Source organism: Terrapene carolina, unplaced genomic scaffold, assembly GCF_002925995.2.
Source record: "Terrapene carolina triunguis isolate 2854851 unplaced genomic scaffold, T_m_triunguis-2.0 Scaffold85, whole genome shotgun sequence".
Lineage (NCBI taxonomy): Eukaryota > Metazoa > Chordata > Testudines > Emydidae > Terrapene > Terrapene triunguis.
This window is the reverse complement of record NW_020664436.1, coordinates 47,920,005-47,944,226: the sequence shown is the minus strand read 5'-3', so window position 1 is coordinate 47,944,226 and position 24,222 is coordinate 47,920,005. Positions and strand designations below refer to the sequence as shown.

The window sequence follows — 24,222 nt, the reverse complement described above, 5'->3', positions numbered from 1 at the left end:
ATACATTTCAAAAGTTAATTGGTGTATAAAAGAGATGGGCAAAGAACCCCAAGTTATTTTTCACCCAAGAAGACAAAGGAACCAAGATCTTTGGATTTTGTGGGAGATCCTGACTAATGGGGTGGTCCGCCATCTTGCTGGAAGGAGCATGGTAAGAGTCTTACCTTGAACCAAGCCTGTAGTTTTGTTAAGACTTTGTCACTACAAAGTGTTTTTCACTTTTATTTGCTTGTAACCATTTCTGACTTTATACCATGTTGCTTTTTGATTAAATAAAATAAATTGTTTTTACTTTTATTCTAAATCAACCCAGTGCTGTGTTGGAATTGAAGTGATCTTTAACACTAGTTAAAGCAACAAACTCCTGTGCTTTTGTCTCTTTAAAGGAGCAACAGACCTTATTACTCCTCTGAGTGGTCCAGGAGGGGGCTGGACATTTCAGGACGAATGGTTTTGGGGAAATTTGGGAAAAGTGTTGGAGTCACTTGGCTAGTAGAACCAAGGCTGGTGGAGACCAGAGCATGGCTGTGGTGTGACAAGCAGGCTGCTGGAGTCAGAGCTGCTGAACCAGGGCTGCTTAACACACACAGATTCCGTGCATGCTTGTATGCAGGGTTGGAGCGTCCAGATGGAGAGCTACAGCAGCAGAGCATTTTAAGGCACTCAGGGTTACAGGAGAAGCAACGACACAACCTCTCACTGATCTGAATTACAGCCCTGAACGTGACAAGATAAGCGAACAGCATGTGGAGCACTGCTTTCGGTGCTACACTTCTTTGTTCGTTCACAGTGCAATTGATCCCTGTGATAAAGAGTGGGGCAGTCCAACATCAATAGAAGTAGCACAGTCCATAGACTGCTTCATGGAACCCTTGGCATGTCTCCCTTTATGAGGTCAAAAGTATGCTTGGGGAGTAGGATGATGATGGGTCTGTTTGTTTTTCTGGTAGGCACTGTGGAGTAGAAGGGAATATCAGTGTATGCCATTCTTAGAGTGGAAAGGCTTTATCCAAGAACAATTATCTATGAAAGAAAATTAGACCCAAAAGGGAAATGTTTAAGGACTCTGACCTGGTGGAGTTTAATTAAGGTGTTCAGGAATAAGGGAAACTGAGGCAGGGTGCTGTTGAAGCAACCTTGACCATGAAGGGCTCTTGAGAGGCACCTGATCCTGTTATCGTTAGCACATTCTATAATGAAGTAGAGAATTCAAAATTTGCACTGTGTTGGTCAATTACATGGTATTATTTATGTTCCGTGATGGTTGATATATGCAACCGACCAATACAATGCTGATGTCAGGTGTGAATATTACAATAGAATATAAAGCTTGAATTGCACACTTTGTTGATTAGTTATGTAAATCACCCTATCTGTGAACAGAAACAATACCACATGATATGTGGCTAATTAAAGCAGTGGAAACTGATTTATCTATTCAACTATTAATTTATCCAAGTTTCAATATCTACAACTGGAGTGATCTACAGGCCAGGAATTATTCACTGAAGAAACTTGTGAATAATGTTGAACTCACAACCCTCTATCAAAAAATGCTCTTGGACAAAGCCTTTCAACCATAAGAATGGTATTTATTGATACCCCTTTCTACTCCATAATACCTACCAGAAAAACAAACAAAATTACCACCCTACCCCAAGCAGACTTTTGATCCCATAGATGGAGAAGTGTCAGAGACTTCATGAAGTCAAATAGGGACTTTGCTGTTCTATTGATGCTACACAGCACCACTCTTCACCATGGGGATCACGTTGTGAACAAAGTAGTATTGAAAGTATGTTCCACATGTGGTTCACTTATCTTGCCATGTGTCTGTGAATAGTATTGCTTGGTATAAAAAAATGACACTGTGAATCACTATGTTATCAGACATATCACAGAATGGCCTCTGGAACATTAAAATGGCATGACTAGGAGTTCACTAAGTGAAATGATATGAAGCTCAAACCAGAGGACAATCTTAATGAATATTGTTTTATACTTCCATTGCTTCCAATATATTTGCCTCTTATGTCCAACTTTCACTATACATATTCATATTGTTATATGTAGCCCAAAACTGTGTTTACATATGATCAGACTGCACTTGCTGAAATACGTTTTCTACCATTATAGAGAGTCAGTAGCCTTTCTCTAATTAAGGCTGAGACTTGTTTTCCTTTATAAGCCTGATTTTTGGCCCGCTCTCCCTCTCCTTTTAAAAATATAACAAATATTCTCTTCACTTCAAATTTTGCATGTGTGGCCTGTGCTCAGCGGATAATATTTTGTCCAAATTGTAGATGACTCAGTCAAGCTAATAAAAAATGTTGCAATCTTGGCCCAGCTGAAGTTAATGGCAAAACTTCTGTTGATGTTGGTGAAGCTAGGATTTCACACTAAGGTTCTAGCCTTTTTTTTCTAGATAGGGAGAGCCTTCAGAATGTAAACTGACCACAAGGGAGTTTTCTGCAATAGTTTGTGGGAAAAAATTAAGATAAACCACATCCTGCTCCACTAATCCAAATCACCTTTACCAACTTTAGGTTCACTCCCTCTGGGGAACCTGGCATTGGCCACTGTTGGTAGACAGGATACTAGGCTGAATGGACCTTTGGTCTGACCCAATACGGCCGTTCTTATGTAGCTGTGCTCTTGCCCAGCACAACCCAGTAGAGCAGAGTATATAGCATAAGCATTTCTCAGCAAGCCTTTGATTAATTTTATTAATTTATTCACTTTGGCAATGTCATAAGAACACAAGAACGGCCATATTGGGTCAGAACAATGGTCCATCTAGCCTAGTATCCTGTTTTCCCAAAGTGGCCAGTACCAGATGTTTCAGAGGGAATTACTAGAACAGGGCAATTGATGAGTGATCCATCCCTTGCTGTCCAGTCCTAGCTTCTGGCAGTCAGAGGCGCAGGGATACCTGGAGCATGGGGTTGCATCTCTGACCATCTTGGCTAATGTCACAGTTATATCTCGAGAGGCATCAGAGCATAAATGCTTTTGTGCTTCTCTTCTGATAGATTCTTCAAAGCCTCTCCCCTGCAGGGGCAGTTGGTGGTATGAGCCCATATTTTCAAGCTGTGCTTGACTGTAGAGGAGAGTAAATTAAAGCAGGACCAGTCCTGCTACAACTTATGCTGCAGGCATGAGGTCTCTTTAAGTATGTGCTTAAGTCCCATCAAAGTCCGTCTAAACCACCAGGTTATGAAATTAGGGCATTACATGAAAAGAGCACAGCTCAATTTTGTGATGAAGCATCACACATAACATCAGAGACATTTGTGTATAAAACCAATTATAAAGCCAATGTTCTGTGAGGCAAATTTTCAATACTCCGCAAACCGTACAAATGCAGTGGTGTTTCCAAATGGAAGATATCAAGAGGCTATGGCTGTGGAGTCTGTAGAGCACTTAGAAAAAATCCTTAGCCCAAAAATAACACATCTTGCAAAGTACGAAAGGAACAAAGAAGGCTGGCGTGGGTACAGGAGTTTGATGCGTTTAACTGTTCATTCCCATATTTTGTAGATGATTTTTTTTTTTTTAAGTTTAACATTGACTCTGAATATTCTGTTTTTTTACTCCTCCTCCACTCCCTTTTAAATAACTGAAGTCATATTACTTTTACTCTTAAACTACTCATATGTGTGCTCAACATTACAACCTAGTTTTTAAAAGCTCTGTATTTTATTATTAAGAAAATGATACCTAAATTATCTCCACCCCTTTAAAAAATCCTTAAAACCAGAGTATAATTTCCTGTTTAAACATTTATACATACATACACAAACACAAACATAAATATCACTCTCAAAAGAAAGGAAATGTAAAGTTGGGAATGTCAGTCATTCTTAGTAGCTGTGGAGTGTCCAAAGTAACACCCACTTCTGAAAGCAGGGATTCCACTAATCTCCAGTGTGTGTTGGTTTGATAGTGCAAAGCCATGGTCAGTTTCTCAGTTTAAAAAAAATCTGTTTTAGGAAAGAAACAGTCCAGGAACTAATACACTGAGAAAATCATTGCCTGAGGAAGTCAGGCAGTCAAATGCGATATGCTGTTAACTTTTATTGTTTTCTGGGTTTTAGAGAGCTGTTTAAAGTACAAACATCACCTGCTCTCTGTTTCATCAAAACCTAAGCCTTTTGGTTGGTGATGTAATTGGAATTTTTAACTGTGTGTTTTACAAACATTGGTTTTCCTAAGCACAGTGGATATTAATAGGCATAGGGTGACCAGACAGCAAGTGTGAAAAATCGGAGTACCCTCTGGCAAATTTAGTCCACAACATTTTTATGGCTGATTTTTCTTAGTTATTCATCAGGTCTTTTATTATTCTGCTCCTAAATCAATCAATCAATCTACCTACCTATCTAATTGTTCTTATTTTGTTGGTGCCCACACTAGGCCAAATGTAGCCAATAGAATTACACAGAGGATGAATTAGATCCTGATCCCACAATGAGCTCAGCATGGTAAGATCAGTGCATTCACATGGACCCAATTTACTTATGTTGAAAATCAGCCCACACTGGCTTAAATGGGGCTCTGTATGGGAGGGAGTGCAGGGGTGCTGCCAGCAGGGAGCTCATTGCAGGATCAGGAATTTGGATTGTAACTATAGGGCCCAGTTCTCTCCTGTCTGGGAGCTTGTGTAGTAATTTACACATGTGAAGTGTGGGTATAAAACCCTACCAAATCAGAGTGGTAGTGTTGTCCACCCACTTTGCATAGATGTTAATGACTATACATGGAGCAGGGCAAAGGAGAATCAGGCTCCTAGTGTTTTTACAGCCACTCTGAAAAGATGTAAATGATTACACAAGGTGCAAGTAGGGAACAGGCCTGCCACCTATATATTTGTGTCAAAGATACTTTACTTAGCTTTCCCTATGTTCCAAGTGATATTGGCCCCAATTCTGATATCAGTTCTACCCAGTTACACCCAGAATAGAAATATTAAAACCAGTGGAACTACTCTGACGTATATGAGATAAGACTCTGACCTAAAATATGTGCTCAGAATCTTCTTGTGAAAGTTGCTTGTGTGATGAGGGGGCAGGCAAGTCTTGAGAAATGAAGCGGAGAGAATACATGGAATTTGAAATAACTGTTCTGGTCCTATAATCTTAAGCTTATACCTATAGTATAAAAAATAATGTTTAGTCTTCTTTAAAAAGGTCTAGGAATAGTAGAAAATATGCAGATTTAATAAGGAGAAAATCCTTTTTCAACTGCAGTAGATGTTAATTCTTTATCATGGCTGTAGCCTCACAGCTGGTTGGCAAAATGCATGTTTTCAATTAGGCTGCACTTTACTAAACGGTTTGGTGCATATTTCATTTAAGCTGCCAATGTTCTGCCTCATCAACTCTCCATCTCTTTTCAGATCTCCTCTGAAAATATATCTTTTGGGCCTTGCCCTTTAGTTTTCATCTTCTTCAGCTATGATTTATTATTTAACCCTGAAAAGTGTTTTGGGACACAGTTTGTATAAAAGACTTTATACAGAATAAAGTTAGAGCATACTGCATTGCACATCTTGTTTATCACTTCAGGTATAGATTTTTTTTCTCTCACATAAGTCAACAAATGCTATACTAACCATCTCAGCATACTTCCTAAATAACATGTCCAGCTTCTCTTCTGGCGTACTCAGCTTGTTCAAGCTTTGCATCAGCAGCGTGGCTTCCTTCCCTTAAAAAAAAAAAAGAAGCGGAGGGTTGATGAGAAGGCAGTTAGTATATGGTGTGCTGTTAGGAAATAGGCTGTTTGATGTGTTAATCTAAAAAGCTCAGTTAGAAATGAAACCTCTTGGTGTGAGAGGAATAATTTTCACCTTGTTTGGTTTTGTTTTTTTAAAGGAAGACATGAACAGAGTCTGCTAATCACAAACATGTCTAGAACTTGATCCCATTCTAGAACTTGGCCCTGAACAGTCTTCTAGCTATAGGTGTAGATTTTTCAAAAGCACATGTAGGTGCCTAAATTCCATTGAAAGTCGATGGGAGTTAATTGCCTTTGAAAATCTGCCTCATGAGCCGGGATCCTAGTTTTCTATGATACAAAAACCAAAATTCTCCAGTAAAAACCCATAAAAATCTGCATTTTTCCAGAATTAAAATGAAAAGCTGAACTTTAGTTTTCCTAGCCACAATATATATAGGTATCAGTTAAACGCAATGTTTTACTGATATATTTAAAATGTTTAAGCAAGTTTGAAGCCTACCAGTGCCATCAAACATTATAATAAAATAAAATGAATAGAATGATCCAGTCAGTGTTTCTTTACTGTTGTCGATTGCCCTGTTGTTTCAGCCTCTTGTTTTTGTTTCTTTTCATTGATTGTTTAGCGCTTTCTATGTGTCCTACAATTATCTGCCTTTTAACATAATATACAGCCTTGCTGCATACAATACAGAACAGCACATTACCATACACAGGAAATTTGTCCTTGCCAAACTCAGTGACATGATCTTTAGAGTGATTTTTAATGTTTTCAGCATCCTTTCTTACTCACTTCTGGAAGCTGAAGTGAAATTTGAGATGCATTAAAACACGAACCCCTATACACAATTGAGTAACCTCTATTCGCGGAAGCAGTGTATTGGAGTATGTTTACCTGTGTAAATTTAAAGCACATTCAAAAATCAACCACAAGGTGGGGAGGCTGCATGCATTGATTAAGTGACATTGGTATTTTCAAAAAATTTTTAGTTAATAGTTAATATATTTGTTATTTTTTCACAAAATGTAAAACCGAAAGATTCTCTGTAAAAACCCAAATTCTGCATTTTTCCATGGCAAATGGATTTCTAGGATCCCTGCTCATGAACTATTTTTATTCAATACTTTTTAGTAAAGTGATTGGGTTATATGCACAGTACTAACCTAGAGATTTCTGGGCCAGAGTCTTTGTATGGTGCAAAAGGGCTGGATTCTGGCTGTAACAAGTAAGAATTCCCTCAGCAGGTGGATACTCTTAGCTGGTGCTGTGCCATCCTCTTTCCCCAGTATACGGGGCATGCTGGTGTTGGGAAAGCTCATGCTGGGGGCCTGCTGAAGTGAGGGAGGGACAGGGTAGGATTGTACGCCACTATGCTGATCCTCAGTGACCACATGCCATTAGTGTAAATTGAAGCAGACCCTTAGGCTACTCTATTGAGGACCAGTGCAGACTTGCCCATGCAATCAGGTAGCCACATCTGGCTCCCTGACCCCATGTGGAATCTTGGATGCAAGAGAGAATCTGGCCCTATATCTTTAATGCACTGTACATACATTGCCAGACTAAAACACACACACAGCTTTGAGGTAGACAACTAAATACTTTATACCCACCTTTGTAACGCCAATATTCTGGTACTGTTTGGAGACCATTTTGACCATTGGTGTAAATTAGAGCAGCCTTAGTGCTGCTCTAACTTACATCCAGCCTGCAAAAGGTCCCTTAGGGGTTGTGTGCAGTTGAACATAGTTGGAGCATAGTATGCTGTGGCCATGGCCTCTTCTGTTCCCACAGTACTCTTCCTATTCCCGAGGCTGCGAGGGGAGCTACTTTGCCAGCTCTACGCCAGCTGGGGACCTTTTTTACTCCAGGTGTACTCCCTGTAGGAAAAGTCCACTCTTTTGGCCCCTGGTAATACATCTCTCTCCAGCATATTCTCCAACCCACAACTTCCAAACTGCATTGACTAGGAGAAAAAAGTGCTAGTTGGGCGGCACAATATTGTATAATATTGTCCTGAGTGTCGGTGTTATTAAAAGGATCAACATCTGATGCAGCCTAAACCTATTTCTTGGATAATTATGTAAAACATATGTAACTAGACAAAGTTTGCAACAACAGTCACACTTCTCCACACGTAACCAGAAAATTCTTACTATCAATGACCAATAGAGATTTAATGTGGGAATCAACATAGATCAGAGTGTTTTCTGTTTTAAGCAATGACTCATAGAAGGGCTGCATTTCAGTTACATAAATACTTGCCTAGCCCTTTCAGGATTTTCTTTTCCAGTTTTTGCTCCTTATTGATGCTGGATTCCTTTGCTCCTGAGGCATCCCCAGTAGCTATCTGCTCTTTCTCACTCTCGTCATTTGCATCGTCATAGTCTCCGTCCTCATTATTGAACGATTCTCCCTTCTCAGGCTTGTCAGTTCCTTTAGCAGCTCTCTCTTTCTCCACTAGACTAGCAGCAGACCCATAGGTTTTAATAATGTCCTCCAGCTGTCGGCTCAGCTCTTCAGATATGTCACAAACTGTTGTTTCAGGCTGAGCACTTGTTTCATTCTCTGGGGGCTGGGGCTTGGGAGAGGATTTCTCACTGTTTTGTTTTTCAAGGCCATTCTGATTAGGTGATGTTGAAGTGCTATTTGCAGGCGGGAGTGTTTGGTTTGGTTCAGGTTTGAGATCAGTGGGCTGGTTATTCTCCATACTTGGTATAGTACCTAGTAGCACACAAATGAAAGTTTAACATTAACAAATTAATGTAGTCATCTAATAGTACACAAATATCATACAACACACTAGTGGTTTTGTCTAGATTACAGGGGAATGTGCTTTTCTGTTACTTGAGAAATATGTCATGTAAAAAACTTTAGCATCTGAGGCAATTTATCCACAGTGAAAAAAGCAAATTTTATACATTAAAAATGGAACATGCCCACATAAAACTAACATTTAAAAAAAATCCTTATTCCTGTTGCCAGTGATACCACAGGCGATTAAACCAGGTATGATCTAATTTACTGTGCTTTCTGAGTATACTGTATGCCACTTGTTTTACTTCTTGCGTTTTTTCCCCCAGCTGACTGGGGCAGCTTCACTTTACACCAGAGGTTCCCAAACTGTGGGGTGCCCCTCTGGGGGGGTGCGGAGGAACATTTGGGATGGTGCAGCAGGGCCCACGCCATCCCACAAAGGGGGTGAGGAGGAAGCCCCACCCAGCCATGCTCCACTCCCAGCTCTGCTCTGGCCCCGCCCCCAGCCGTGCCCCATGCCCGGCCCCGCCCCTGGCCTTGGCCCCCAACCACGGCCCAGCTGTGGCTCCGCACCCAGCTCTGTTCCCGGCCCTGGCCCCACCCCAAGCCTTGGCCCCTGGCCATGGCGCTGTTCCTGGCTCGGGGGGGGAGGGGGGGGGGGGAAGGGACACACACAGGATTAAGGGGGCCCGTGATCCTGAAAAGTTTGGGGACCATTGCTTTAGACTTTAATCAGTTTCACTTTCTAGTTCAGACTCATTTAGCAACACTGAAGAGAAATATTTAAATCTAAAAATGGTTCTAAAACTGTTATGTAACTGTATACCATCTAGTACAGTGGGGCCCATTGGCACTACCACAATAAAAACAAATAATTAATAATAAAATAAACTGCAAAACACTATTCTCATATTTAATTAGTACCACTAACTGTGTGCTTGGCACTGTACAAAACATATAAAAAGACAGAATCCCAGCATCATAACATTATTTCATGATGCTTAGGTGCAACATCACTTGCTTCACTGGTTACACAAGAGATTAATCTGGTATACTATGTGTTTCCCTCCTCCCTGTAAAACTATACAAATAAAACCCATAACATTTCTCATCCACAGTCACTAGTTAAATTATGCTGTGCATTAATCCTCCTTTATATTCCCCAAACCCTGAGGTCTGGATTCTGTGAAGGCTGCTCTAACTTACACAGCAGCCAGGGATCATTCTAGCAACAGGGATCACTGGGGCATAAAGATGTCTTGGCCACTCCTACTATGGCCACACCCTGAAGGCTGGAGTCCTGGAGGGGGCGTGGTATAAGAGCTAATACTTTGGGTCTGTGCCATTCAGAGGTACAGTTTAAACAGGGGAACTCCTCAGGGAGTAGGCTGCGTTGACTTTACTGCTACTTTGCACTGCTGGAGTGGTGCAAACCAGAAGGATTAGACTCCAGGATTGGTTCCTGTTACTAGAACTAGTTCATGCTGCCCTTGAATTTCTCTTTCAGCTTTGTCATTTGTCTTTTTTGTTGTTGTCCCCTTTAGTGATAGCACAGGTCACACATCTGGTAAGACATAAAGCCCCAGAGAGTGTAATAAATAAGAATGCTTTGTCTGTTTTTAATCCAATATGTAAGATCAATGCTGTCTTATCCTGGAAAGATGAGCTTGCTTTCACAATAAATAGGGCCCTACCAAATTCACGTTCATTGTGGTCAATTTCATGGCCACAGGTCTTAAAATTGATCAATTTCAGGGTGTTGTAACCATGGGGGTCCTAATTCAAAAGCTGTGGTAGGGGGGTTGCTGGATTGCCATATTCACTTCTGTGCTGCAGCTGTGGAGTTTCCTGCAGCTTGAGGAGGCTCCCAGTGGTGGAGGTAGGTCTGATCTCCCCAGTGCTGCAGGGAGTGCCCCAACCGGGGGCTCCTAGCTGCTAGTCAGGGCCAGTGGTGGATTAACGCATGGGCCCATGGGACCTGTACCCAGGGGCCCCAGACAATTTGAAAAATGGGTGCCCCAGCCCTGGCAGGAGCCACAGGATGGAAGCCCCAAGCCCCAGCACGCACTGCAGAGGCTGAAGCCCTGAGCTCGGGCGCCCTGAGCCCCGGCAGGAGCCGTGGGGCCTGAAGCCTCAAGCCCAAGCAGGAGCCTGGAGCGGGGGCAGAGGCCCTGAGCCTGGGCAGCCCAAGCCCTGGTTGGAGCCATGGGGTGGGGGGGAGGGAAGCAGCCCCAAGCCCGGGCAAAAACCATGGGGAGGCAGAACCCTGGAGCTCAGGCAGGAGCTGTGGGGGGCGAAAACCCCAAGTCCCGGCTGGAGCCGTGGGGGGTGGCAGCCCCCAGGCCAGGTCCCTGAGCCCAGGCAGGAGCCAAGGGGGGTGGGGCAGCAGCCCTGAGCCCAGGCAGGAGCCATGGGCGGGGGAGGGGGAACAGCAGCCCCAAGCCGTGGCAGGAGTTGCGGGCAGTGGCAGCAACCCCCAACCTGGGTGCCCCAACCCTGGGCAGGAGCCATGGGGGGTGGCAGCCCTGAGCCCTGGCTGGAGCTATGGGCGGTGGCAGCAGGCCCCAGCCTGGGCAGGAGCCATGGGGGGCGGGAGGGACAGCAGCCCCAAGCTGCGGCAGGAAGTGCGGGTGGCAGGAGCTGTGGGTGGCGGCAGCAACGCCCAGCCTGGGCGCCATGAGCCACGACAAGAGCCCTCACTTCTATGTGCTGCCTGTGGAGGTGGGTCTGATCTCCCTCCAATAACAGCCGTGCAGGGAAGGACAAGTCCTGTCCCTCCCCAGCCCGGCTGATTTAGGAGAGATCAGATTTCATGGGAAAGGGCTTATTTCGTAGTCTGTGACATGTTTTTCATGGGTTTGAAATTGGTAGGGCCCTAACAATAAAGCAATATGACAAAACTGAGAAATGGTTTAAAGAAGAAATTTAGTTTTGCTCCCTGATCAATTGGTGTGTACTCTCTACAGTGTCCAAGTTGCTGCTGTTTTAAAAGGCAGTGTATGACGAGAGATGTGCAATGTATTTGTAATACATGACTCTGTATATCAAACCCCTACCCATCAAATTGATCTTGGGTATTAAATGTTAACATTCAGAAGTCTAGCTACTTGCAGATAAGAAAGTCAACCTTCTATAGCCTACCATGTCCTCCAGCAATTAATTGTGGGCATAAAATTGGGAATCTTTGGGGGAACACCATTTAAAATGCTGGCCTACAGACTTGTTTCTACAGTCCTTGCATAGATAAAACTCTTATTGGCTTTAGTGGGGGTTTTGCCTGTGTAAAGACTACAGTGCCTGGCCCTATGGACAATACTATCATATCAATGGGCCTGATTCTCTGCTGGTTTGCCTCTACTGTAGTCAGTACCCCTGTGTGAAATGGGTTTAAAAAGTTAACATTCTGATTTGATAGCATTTTGTGCCTAATTTACTGAGGAAAATTAGGCCCAGCATAAGTGATTTATCCAAACAATTCCTGTTTGCATTAATATGTTTGTCTAGCCTAGAGTTTGTGGTCCTATTTTAACTTGAGTTCATTGATTGCCAATTATTCAAATTAACTGCCATGATTATAATGCTAGTCTGGATGTCTACAAATGTTTGTTCCAGAACACAAACATTTGTGAAGTGTTTAGACTAGTATTTACAATTGTGGTCATTAATTTGAATTAATTGGCAATAAATTAAATAGAGTTAAAACAGGACCACAAACTCTAATCTAGGCAAACCCAGTGTGAAATTTATAACTAACACTCTATAAAATATAACCTTAAATGTGCTACAGTTGCTCAAGGGTACCAAAACATGAGGTCATATCTGGTTATAACAGACACACGGATATGTTAATATTACCCCTTGAAATATCTTTCCCCCCTTGTATTAAGCTGTGATACTCTGAGTATCTTTCCCAGGCCTGAAGAAGAGCTCTGTGTAAGTTCGAAAGCTTGTCTCTCTCACCCACACAAGTTGGTCCAATAAAAGATATTACCTCAGCCACCTTGTCACTCCCTGCAGCGTAACCTGGCCATGCATCAGGAATCCTTCCTCATCAGGCCATAAAGCAGTTATAGAATCACTCTGGGTGGAATCCACAACAGGATTTAGGCATTGCAATGCTGAGTGTCACAGCATTTAGAAAATCACATGAACAACATGCGACCCACAAAGCCAAGTTAGGTGTCTAGGCTTGGCTCCTATACAATGAATGGGGAGAGATAGGTGCCTAAGAATGGGATCCGCAAAAGCCAGCATGCTAAGGGGGAGCTGCCTAAGCTTGCGGATGGCAGATACTGATGTACTGAGCCCACCCTCTTTCTCAGAGATAGGTGCTGGGAGATGCCTAGTTCTGTGAGTGATCCACGAATGGGATTCCCTCTTCTGGCTTAGGTGCCTGTGTAGTTTCCTGTGGGAATGAGTTAGGTGCCTGCCTCACACCACACAAAATGGCCAGAGGTGGTAGTGCCCACCTTATAACTTTTAGCTCAGTGGTTAGTGCACTCACCTGGGATGTGAGAGTCCCAGGTTCAAATCCTGCCCCTGCCAGGCAGAGGGGGACAAAGGATTGAAACTGGAGTCTCCCACCTCCCAAGAGAATGCACTAAGCACTGAGCTACAGGATATTCTAATGTCAGGCTCTCTTCTGTTGAAGCTGTTGTACTCTGGATTAAATAATGACAGAATGATTGGGCCAGAGAAAGAGAATGGGAATGACTCTGTAGTCCACTGGTGAGGGCACCAACCTACAGGGCAAGAGACTCTAGGTCAAATCCCCTTGCTTCAGTCACTCTTCCATTATTTAGCCAGAATGGAACAGTTTCAACAGGAGAGCCTGAGAGAGCCTCAGATCAGAATGTCCCACAGCTCAGTAGTTAGCGCACCCCGCCCCCCCACCGAGAGATGGGAGGGCCCCTGTTCCAATCCTTCTCTCTCTGCCAGGGGTGAGGGAACGAAACCTGGGTCTCTCCCATCCCAGATGAGTGGTCTAACAACTGGGATAAAAGTTATAAAATGGCACAACCACCTCCGGGATTTTGAATGGGGCCTGATCTGGTAGGTGCCCTCTCAGTCTGCCCACTGGATCAGGCCCATTGGGTGAGTTAGGCAGTTGAACATTTGTCTTCTCCAGGTTTGTGAATTGCTCTGGGGCTGAGGCGGGAGATAGGTGGCCGGATGCTTGGAGCAAGGTAGCAGTGTGCATGCACAGAGGCAGAAATGTAGGTGCTGAAGGAATTTTTACTTTGAAAAATTTCGGCACCCAATGAGTTTAGGAGGGTAGGAGTTTTATGGATCACAATGGGGGACTTAAGTGCCCAGAAATGGGACTTGGTGGCCTAAATCTGGCTTTAGGCACCTAAGTGGATTCCATTCTCTGTGAATACTACAACTGCCTCATGGCTGTGGTAGTTCCCATGTGGGCTGCATCCTATTCTGTGGTGAGTGGGAGGAGGAATGGGCAATGAATCTGTCCAATCATGAATCTATGGGCCCTGCCTTGTTCCCCAACTCAGTTGCATGCTGGAACTTAGGAATCATGGAACGGCACTGTGTCCCTCGGACCAGAGCCATTTGGGCATGTGTACACAGCAAAGAAAAACCCATGGCTGGTCCATGCCAGCTAACTTGAGCTCACAGGGCTTGGGCTGTGGGGCTGTTTCATTGTTGTGTAGACTTCCAGGCTTGGGTTGGAGCCCGGGCTCTAGGACGCTGCAGGGTGGGGACGGTCCCAGAGCTCAGGCTCCAGCCCGTGCCCAAAAGTCTACACAGCAATGAAACAGCCCCGCAGCCCGAGCCCTGCAAGCCCAAGTAGGCTTGCATGGGCCAGCTGTGGGTTTTTCTTTGCTGTGTAAAGCTATCCTTTGTGCCTTCAGGTGGGAAAAGTTTTGTTGGTGGGAACGTTGGTTAGGATATCGGCGTTATCCTCTAATATTCCTTTTTAAAACAAATGTAACGAGACTTTAACTTCCACTGGAGATAGCACCCCACTTTAACAGCCAGTCCAGCTTCTACTACTGCAGTCAGCCCATGCACTGGTGGGGGAATTCGAACACACAATCTGCTTAGCCCGAAGGGAGAGAGAAACTGTGGGTCCCCATTTGATAATCCCAAAATAGTCAGTATTGTCATATGTTGAGTTTGTTTGGATCTAAAATACAGCACCCTTTTAAATGTTTTCTGACAGTGACCCTTAAATCTCACTTTCAGGTCTATACGGTTACTTTAAAGGCCAATTAGTCCCAAAATAGATAAGGGCAGTGCCCTGACTTAGCAGTATTGTGATAACAGTATTCTTCTACTGCTGGAAAAAATAGTCACCCATGCAGTACAGATGCTCTGCCACCATGCTACACTCTGCACTTAGGAAATACTGACCAATTATGAACAGGCACAAAAATAAATGTTTTTTTCCCCCGTAAACAACGTAAGTCCTTTAAAGTGGGGATGGGGATTATGAAAAGTGTCATCTTCTCTGCCACAAGTATTTCTTTATCCTTCCCCTCTTTCAGTTTGCACTTCAAGAAGGTTTGCAAACACTTGTCTATATTTAGTTCTTGCCTTCTCTTGTAGCCAGCAGAAAGACACATGGCATCTGCTCTGCTGCCAGAAGCTATTTTAAGCACTTCTAAAATGGGTAATGGTATTTAGCACTTTATTCTTGAAATTCATTAAAAATCATCTGTAAAGCAGAGTCTTCAACATGATTAAACCAAACAGCATGTGTTGATCAAAACTAAAGTTTTACCTTGAAATGAACTCAGACTTAAACTACAGCAAAACTTAGGGCAGTAAATGTCAAACTCCGGCATGTCCCATGTCAGATTAGTTCTGATTATCCCACAGACAAATGGATGTGCCTCGTGTTATCCTAAACCCTTCATATTCCTTCAAAAACAATAATAAACCTGACACGACTAATTACATAACAGGCATAAAGTAGTCGGCATTTTATCGACAACTTCTAGTACAAAGATCAGCAAAGTAACTCGATGCTGCAGGACACACACCCGCAGAAGAACAGTAAGAAACCAGACCCAGAAACTTTACTAGATCACCTGCCTTATGTCTCACCCACACCCGAGTCCTGATTATTTTTGCAGCAAAACTGCCATTTTCCTTGATCTCATATAAGATCCATCTTCATCTAATTATGTTTTTTTTTTAATCTTTCTTTGGAGAAATGCATGTCTTGCTTTCAGTGGCAGCCCCCACAGGGCTGTTATTGTTATATCGGCTTTGTGTCTCACACACACAGCACCTATGCTTTCAAAGTAATGCCCCCAAAATAAACTTATCTTGAAAACTTGCACTGACAGTACTGAAGTGAGGCGTTTTGATGAAAGGCAGTGACCGGTGCCACAAAATAGTGTCAGCAGAGAAATTGTTTGTCAGACTTACCAGAAAGAGAAGAAGAGTTGAGTGGAGTAAAAAGCAGGAGGAGGGTGCAGGCAAGGACAGGACAGCAACAGGACTCTCACCCGGTATTCCAGCTACCAAGAGAAAGAGAGCGAGGGGGGGGGGGACTGAGAGACCAAGGGAGGGGGAAGGACTGGATGACACATCAAGAGAGAAACACTCCAGAGTTTGAGTGCAAGCATCCCAGGGGACTGACTCTAATAGCAGAGCAGAGAGGCCCCTTGCAAGTTGACTGCCCAACAGACATTTCTGCTGCTCCCCTTTCTGACATCCTACCGCGAGAAGAAAGATAATGACAGACTGAGGCCCTGTAATCTTGTCTGCAGTGACTGAAGAGCATGAGTACCAACCTCAGGGCAGATTAAGAACCAGGGCACAAACCCCAGAGTGATATGACTTCTATACTTAGATATCCCCAAGAATTATCAAATGTAAACTGTTTAGGCATTATAACAGCCTCAATATGGAGTCACAGACAGTCCCCTGGAGTACTCTGATCTACCTTGCCACCCAGGTGAGTGCACCTTAGTGATAGATGGTCCCTTACTCCAAAAATCACAATATTCAGGTTACTCCCAGCCCCACAGGACCAGACAGGTCAATTGCACCTTAGATCTCACACTAAAGATAATGCTTGTATCCAATCCTATAATTAACTATATAAAGACTTATTAAATAGGAAAAGGGAACCACATAGTTATTTGCAAGGTTAAAGCAGGAAAACATGCACACACAAATGAGTTACAATCTTAAGTTTCAACATATAATAGAAGCTCTAGCTTTTTTGCCGCCCCAAGCACGGCAGGCAGGCTGTCTTCGGCGGCATGCCTGTGGGAGGTCCCCGGTCCCGCGGCTTCGGCGTACCCACCGCCGAATTGCCGCCGAATCCACAGGATTGGCGGACCTTCTGCAGGCGCGCCGCCGAAGGCAGCCTGCCTGCTGTCCTCGCAGGGACCGGCAGGCCGCCCCCCGCGGCTTGCCACCCCAGGCACGCGCTTGGAGCGCTGGTGCCCGGAGCCGCCGCTGAATAGAAGCTTCTATAATGAGCAAGCTCTACATGTCCCTAGGGCTGAGGGACCCATTTTACAATGCACTGGACCAAATCCTCAAGACAACCCAGCTCAATCTTATTAAAGAGCCCAAAGGATACCTTAAGCTTACTTGTGAGGGACAGAGAGGAAGCGGAAAATTGCAGGCCAGTGAACTGGGTGACCAGTGAGAGTTCAGGCTGGACCAGAAGATGCTCAACATGTTGCCAGGATCTCAACCTGACTTTAGTGGGAACTCAAGATCCTGACGCAGCAGTAGGGACAGTGGCTGAGTTAGGGGAAAGAGTCCACATATGCACACTTTTCATGGAGTTTTGTTGCTTGCTTTTATTTCTCAACATGGGAAATATGGTTTCACACATTATCCAGGGGGAATCCAGACATTATGGCTTACAAGAAAAATCAGTCCTTAAGGGAAATCCTTTTTTAACATTGGTAACTTGACAATGCCTCTGTAAGCAGGGAGGGATGAAGTAGGACACTCAAAAGTAGGGTTCCTGAAGGCCCAGCATCAACACAGAGAAAGCCCAGACAGAATTTACCAGCATTACCGAGTCATATGCTGCTACTGATTCAAATTTCTTAAAAACTGGCAATGGCAGACATTTTGGGTCAGATTGTTCCTAGCCCTCTGGGAGTGCACACTGGTGGGGTAGTGAGTGCCATGAAATCCTGAGCAAGAATTAGTAGAGCCGTTGGAAAAAATTTGGCACAACGTGTTTTTGTCAGAATTTGTCAATTTGTCAAACTCAACACGTTCTGCAAGACTATGTAGATTTTGATAACATTCTATCAGAAACCTGCCTTGGTTTCTTGCCATCTCACCCCCAGTCAGGTCACCAGTTGAGCTTTTTCCCTTCTGGGGTAACAGAATCCAACAAAATATATACAGCCCAAAGTCCCCGCAAAAGAAAAAAGTTTCAGCCCTCCTCCGGGCCCCTGTGGGTGACACGCCCTTGACTCAGTGCTTACAATGTCTCTGTCCTCTCCTTGGGGGAGGGGTTTATACCCCTTCCACAAAAAGGGTGGTTGCTAGGGGAGCCCAGGCCCTTGCTCTCCACCATGATCTGACCCTATGGGAGGCAGTGATATCAAACACCCCAGAATGCTTCAGGGCTGCCTCCCTTGGGGACTTCCTACTACTTGCTTCCCCACTAGGCATCAAAATCCTTCACTTCAAGTCCAACAGAAGAGAGCAAATACAACTGAATCTTCAGCGCAGCTGGTAGCCTTTTTCCTTGCAGGCTGGACCCTGCTTCAAGCTGGGGCAAGTTCCTGGGTTTTATTCCCACTGCTCGAGGCTGCCATGCTCTCCCTCAACCCATGGTTTCAGGCAGGCTGCAGTCCCTGATCAGGCCTGTTTCCAGCCAGGCTCCCCGCTCAGGGCTCAGCCTCCCAGGCTTCTCTTAGCCCTCTGCCCAAGAGGGAAAACTCACAGCTGGATCTCTTCCATAGACCCTTTCTAAGGCCTCGAGCAGCTGCCAGTTGCAGGCCCACCCTTTCAGAAAGGACTCCTGTTGTACCCTTATTCAGGAGCTCCCAAGATAGGTCTCCTCTCCTCTCGTCTCTTCTCTTCTCTTCTCTACCTTGCTCCCTCCCTCCCCTCCACTGTCCCCTTCTGAGCTATCTCCCTCTTAAGCTGCTCCCCCCGCTACAACAGGTCTAGCGGGATGGAGTCACCTGGGCCCAGAACGGCTCCTTAATCCCTTCTGTCCCAGTGTGGGGTTTACACACAAATGGGCAGAATTCATTCCTGGTGTAATTCTACTCCAGGGATAAATTTGGCCCATCATATTTAAACATATGTGCAATGCATTTTACAAAACACATAAGAGAAGTATCACGTGGAATGAACACTGTATAACAATTGTTTCCATAAAACTCTCAGGATATGTGGGGACACATTTTGATGCAAACAATGCAGAGGCTTGTGCTTAGTCTGGCAGTATTTCTCTGCCTTATACAGCTACAGTTTTGTTGCCATAGGGTGCTACACATAAGTGCTGGAACTAGGGGTGCTGGGGGTGCTGCTGCACCGCCTGGCTTGAAGTGGTTTCCATTATCTACAGGGTTTACAGTTTGGTTCCACGGCTCTCAGCACCCCCACTATACAAATTGTTCCAGTGCCCATGGTCCTTCAAACCCCTACTGTGAGTCATGAATTGTCTTCTTTCAGATTTCATTTACCCCTGTAGGAATGTGGTAAACATTTGGATCAATCAGATGTTTTTGAATGGTGACCTTGCTGGCAATGGGAAGAAGTTCTGCTATCACCAGCAGCTCCCACATCAAAATGGAGAAGGGGAAAAAATCATATTTGCATATGCACATATATTTATTTACATACATAAACCAGGTGTCCCATACAGTATTCATTTCCCTCTGATTTTCTGGCTCCAAATCAATCTCAGAAGAGCTGTGAGTTTATGATTTGCCTCTTAATAACATTTCATGGCCTCGAGAGTTTCTTATATAACTAAGCTTTTGCAGCTTTCCTCTACAATTCATAGATTCTGGATATCAATGACAAAGTTAATAACACAGCCAAATTAGCAGATACTGAAAATCCCTAGAGGTAACAGAGTTATCTATTTTAGGCAAATAATTTCATTCTAAATCTACATCTGTAACAGTATCATTTCTGGATTTAAGCAAGAAAGCTGCTCTAGGAATCTGGAGGAATTCCCCATGGCTTGCTGCTGAGCAGTTTTGATTTGATCTTGGAAAGACTCAGGACTTTCAAAATCTTAACAGCAAGAAGAATCAGTTATTAGGGTTTCAATTTTCTCCAGGCAATTTCCACCACTTCAGCTTGCCCAAGAGATAAACTCGCTATAAATCTGTTATGTTACCTGCTGTTTGAGGAAACTTGGTGAGTTAGTTAATAGTCTCACGAAAAATCCCACTGAAGGTAAGGGAATCCCTCAGGTGGGGCATGCAGTCATATCTGAATGCATTTCTGCAGTTTTGAAACAGCCTTTCTTTACGCCAATATATGCAGGAAATCTAATGAGAAGAAAAGGGGCCAGATTTTCGGCTCAGTTATTCTGTTACTTCAGTGAAGCTACTGGGGATTAACACCACTGTAAACTGGAGCAGAATCTGAACAGAAGTGCAAAAAAATCCTTGAACCAAGGACAGTTTTTTTCAACACCATCTATTTCAGTCCAACTTTCTTAAAAAATGTGTCATCCCTCCACCAAAAAAGACTTCATATCAACGCACCTGTGGGATCCAAGATTGACTGGCCAAATTTAGACCTGGTGTAAGCAGGTGTAATCCCATGGAAGTCTCTGGAACAAATTCAAATGTAAATAGTGGTGTAAATTATATATATAAGAACACAAGAATGGCCATACTGGGTCAGACCAATGGTCCATCTAGCCCAGGATCCTGTCTTCTGACAGAGGCCAATGCCTGGTGCTTCAGAGGGAATGAACAGAACAGAAAAATTACAGCGGCACAGGAGCCAGCAAACAGAGTTGTAAACAGAGGTGTATGAGTGGGAGTTTATAAGGGGAGTTTGGGGGGGAGGGAATGTTCTGGTTTTATTTTGATGTTTGTTTGGGTTTTTGGTTTTGTTTGTTTTTTGTTTTGTTTTTTCTTTTTCCTTGAGAAGACTTGAGCTGGGGAGGCTATGACAGTCACTGAGGCAGCAATGGTAGTGAACCAAGCAATAGAAGAGACAATGAAGGTGACCATATGTGGAAGCTGTGGGATGTATGTGATCTTGGAGCGGTACCTGAAAAGGGCTTAGTTTGTATGAAGTGCTGCTTGATAGAACTGATGGAAGAGACAATCCGAGGTTTGGAGATGCAGGAGAAAACTATAGTTGAGTTTTGAAGGGGATTCAAGCAAATGATGGAGGGAAGGCAAGAGGAGGCTGAAGGGAAAAGTCAAGATTTGCAGATGCAAGCTGGCCTGAAGAACTGTGAAGGGAGACTGCTGGGTGAAGAAAGTAACAATTGGAAACATGACTATGAGAACCAGGCAGAGGAAACGACCAGATAGTGAGGAAGAAAGAGACCCCATGAACAGGTTTGTGGAGTTGGAAAATGAAGAAGGGGCAGAGCAGGCTGTAACTGAAGGAGGGAGGGCAAGGAAGAAGAGAAGAGCAGCTAGTCCTGTAAGAAGAAGAGAATAGTCAATGGAAATACCCATAGCTCAAAGCCCCAGGAGAATACAGGATGACTCGTAGAAGAGTGCAAGGGAGAATAAAAGACAAGAGGACTTGCAGCCAGAAAGAACAGGAGGAAGACCAGAGAATCACACCATCACCAGGAAAAGGCAGGTCTATGTGATTGGTAACTCTCTACTAAGAAGAACAGACAGGCCTGTCACCAGAACTGATCCAGAGAACAGAAGGGTGTGCTGTCGGCCAGGAGCTAAGATATGGGATGTGGACCTGGGCTGAAGAGGATCCTAATGGAAGCAGGAAAGAATCCACTGATTGTCCTTCATGTGGGAACAAATGACACAGCTAGATTCTCACTGGAACGCATCAAGGTAGATGATGCCAGGCTGGGGAAGCCGCTTAAGGAAATGGAGGCTCAGGTGATCTTCAGTGAGATTCTACCTGTCCCTAGAGGGGGAGAATGAAAGTGAGACAAGATTATGATGACCAACAGATGGCTCAGGCTGTGGTGCTATTAGGAGGGCTTTGGGATATTTGACCTCTGGGAGACATTCATGGACAGAAGACTGTTCTCATGAGATGGATGCCATCTGAATAGGATGTTGAATTATCTATCCTCCAGTCATCTGGTACAGAAGCTGATTTAAGCGATAGGTTACATACCACAGTTAGTGGTTGTGCAATTTCATATTTGAGTTCCTTTGTAATTTATTTGTGTTTATCAATTTGTTCCAAAACCTCCTCTATTGACACCTCAATCTGGGACATTTCTTCAAATTTGTCACTGAAAAAGAATGGCTCAGGTGTAGGAATCTCCCTCACATCCTCTGCAGTGAAGATCAATTCAAAGAATTCATTTAGCTTCTCTGCAACGGCCTTGTCTTCCTTGAGTGCTCCTTTAGCACCTTGATCGTCTAGTGGCTCACTGATTGTTTGGCAGACTTCCTCCTTCAGATGTACTTTAAAAAATTGCTGTATGTTTTTGTGTCTTTTGCTAGTTGGTCTTCAAATTCTTTTTTGGCCTGCCTAATTATATTTTTACATTTGACTTGTCAGAGTTTATGCTCCTTTCTATTTTCTTCAGCAGGAGTTGACTTCCAATTTTTAAAGAATGCCTTTTTGCCTCTAACTGCCTCTTTACTCTGCTGTTTAGCAATGGTGATAATTTTGGGTCTTCTTAGTGCTTTTTTTGTTTGGGATATACATTTAATTTGAGCCTCTATTATGGTGTTTTAAAATAGTTTCTATTCAGTTTGCTAGCTTTCACTTTTGTGACTGTTCCTTTTGATTTCTGTTGGCTAGCTTCCGCATTTTTGTGTAGTTCCCCTTTTGAAGTTAAATGATACTCTGGTGGGTTTCTTTGGTATTCCCCTCTACCAGGATGTTAAATTTAATTACCTTATGGTTGCTATTACTGAGTAGTTCAGCTACATTCACTTCTTGGACCCGATCCTGTGCTCCACTTAGTGTCTCTCCTCTTGTGGGTTCCAGGACGAGGTGCTCCAAGAAGCCATCATTAATGGTGTCTAGAAATTTTATCTTTGCATCCCATCCTGAGGGACATGTACCCAGTCAATATCGGGATAGTTGAAATCCCCCATTATTATTGGGTTTTCTGTTTTGGTAGCTTCTCTAATCTCCCCGAGCATTTCACAGTCACCATCATCATCCTAGACAGGTGGTCAGTAGTATATTCCTACTGCTATACGCTTATTATTTCTGCATGGAATTTCTATCCATAGTGATTCTATGGTACAGTTTGATTCATTTAAGATTTTTACTATATTTGACTCTATGCTTTTTTTCACATATAGTGCCACTCCCCCACCAGCATGACCTACTCCATCAGTCCTATATATTTAGGGTGACCAGATGTCCCATTTTTAAAGGGACAGTCCAGTTTTTTGGGACTTTTTCTTATATAGGTGCCTATTACCCCCCAACCCCTGTCTCGCTTTTTCACAGTTGCTATCTGGTAACCCTATATATATTTTTTACTCTGGTATTACTGAAGTTTCACATTGCATGTAAATTGGAGTAATTTACATGCCAAGGACAGTGCTGGGGATAATAAAAGGGAAAGCAACTATACCGAAGGTGTATAAAATAAAGTAGGATGAGCTTACTTTATATAATACTTTCTTATATTGCTAGTTGTTTTTCCTGCTACATCCTCTTTCTACCTCCTTAAGTGTGAAAATAACATTCACTTACATCAAAGTTATTATCAACCTGCACCACTGTTTAGGTCATCACTAAAACTTAGAAATAGAGAAGAGCTATCAAGGGCCGATTTCTGAAGCTGCTCTGTATGTGGCACTTCCCTGGATTCCACAAGCAACACCTGTTAATGAGGAGAATAGAACATAAGAAAGTTGGAAACTGATGGCTAGATCCTTAGCAGTGCAGGATGCATGGGCTGTAAGGCATCTCAGGATTGGAGCCAAAAGTCTTTATCTGGAGTGTCCCTCCCGGGACCAGATTCTGATGACAATGAAATCTAAGCAAGGAGATCTGAACAATATTTAGCCAATGATACAAACGGGGAGAATAAAGATTGATACAGTAGAAGGTTAAAAATTGAGTTAATAGATGTACAGTGCTTGGAAATGGTAAGGACATTTGTGCTGGAAGACAAAGAAATGTAGATAGAGGTAGAAACAATAATAGACACAATGATGGTGAATTAATTTTCTAGACAGACTGGCAGATGAACTGTTTGTTCAGAAGGGAGCATGCAGTGAATAACAGAAAGAGCAGATTTTACTGTGTGCTGTCTAAAGCTGTTTGTGGTGCAAACAACAACTTTGCTGTATTGAAGCACATTTTAAGATGTCTATGGGCACAGAAGCACCACATGAAGAATATTTTCCATGCGGCCTCTCAGTACATAGGTATTAGAAATATGTTTCCATTCACAAATTAAAGTCGGATTGCAGACCTAGCATATGGGTATGTAGGCGTGGGAGTTTGCCTGCTATGTATGTGGACTCATCTCCTCAAACATGCCTCTACTGAGAAGAGTTCAAAGCTCAAGTGAGTTAAGACATAGGAAGAAAAACAAACAAATAAAGAACAGCAGGGGTAGAGACAAATAGAAAAAACCCAGATCTGATATGGGGAATATCAAG

The 24,222-nt window shown here is 43.6% G+C and overlaps 2 protein-coding genes across 2 annotated transcripts in view; one reads left to right on the top strand and one right to left on the bottom strand.

The window, feature by feature from the left end:
- The window catches only part of TXLNB (taxilin beta), a 50,424-nt gene extending 34,285 nt beyond the window's left edge, over nucleotides 1–16,139 (bottom strand). Inside the window, exons 1-3 of the mRNA XM_026649785.2 lie at nucleotides 15,890–16,139; nucleotides 8,003–8,461; nucleotides 5,615–5,706 (exon numbers count right to left, since the gene is read on the bottom strand). Of these exons, the coding sequence (XP_026505570.1) occupies nucleotides 5,615–5,706; nucleotides 8,003–8,447 (537 nt within the window). The 5' untranslated portion in view covers nucleotides 8,448–8,461; nucleotides 15,890–16,139. The remainder of the gene's footprint in view (nucleotides 1–5,614; nucleotides 5,707–8,002; nucleotides 8,462–15,889) is intronic.
- The window catches only part of HECA (hdc homolog, cell cycle regulator), a 122,154-nt gene that overhangs the window by 88,902 nt on the left and 9,030 nt on the right, over nucleotides 1–24,222 (top strand). The gene's annotated exons all lie outside the window — the stretch shown is intronic.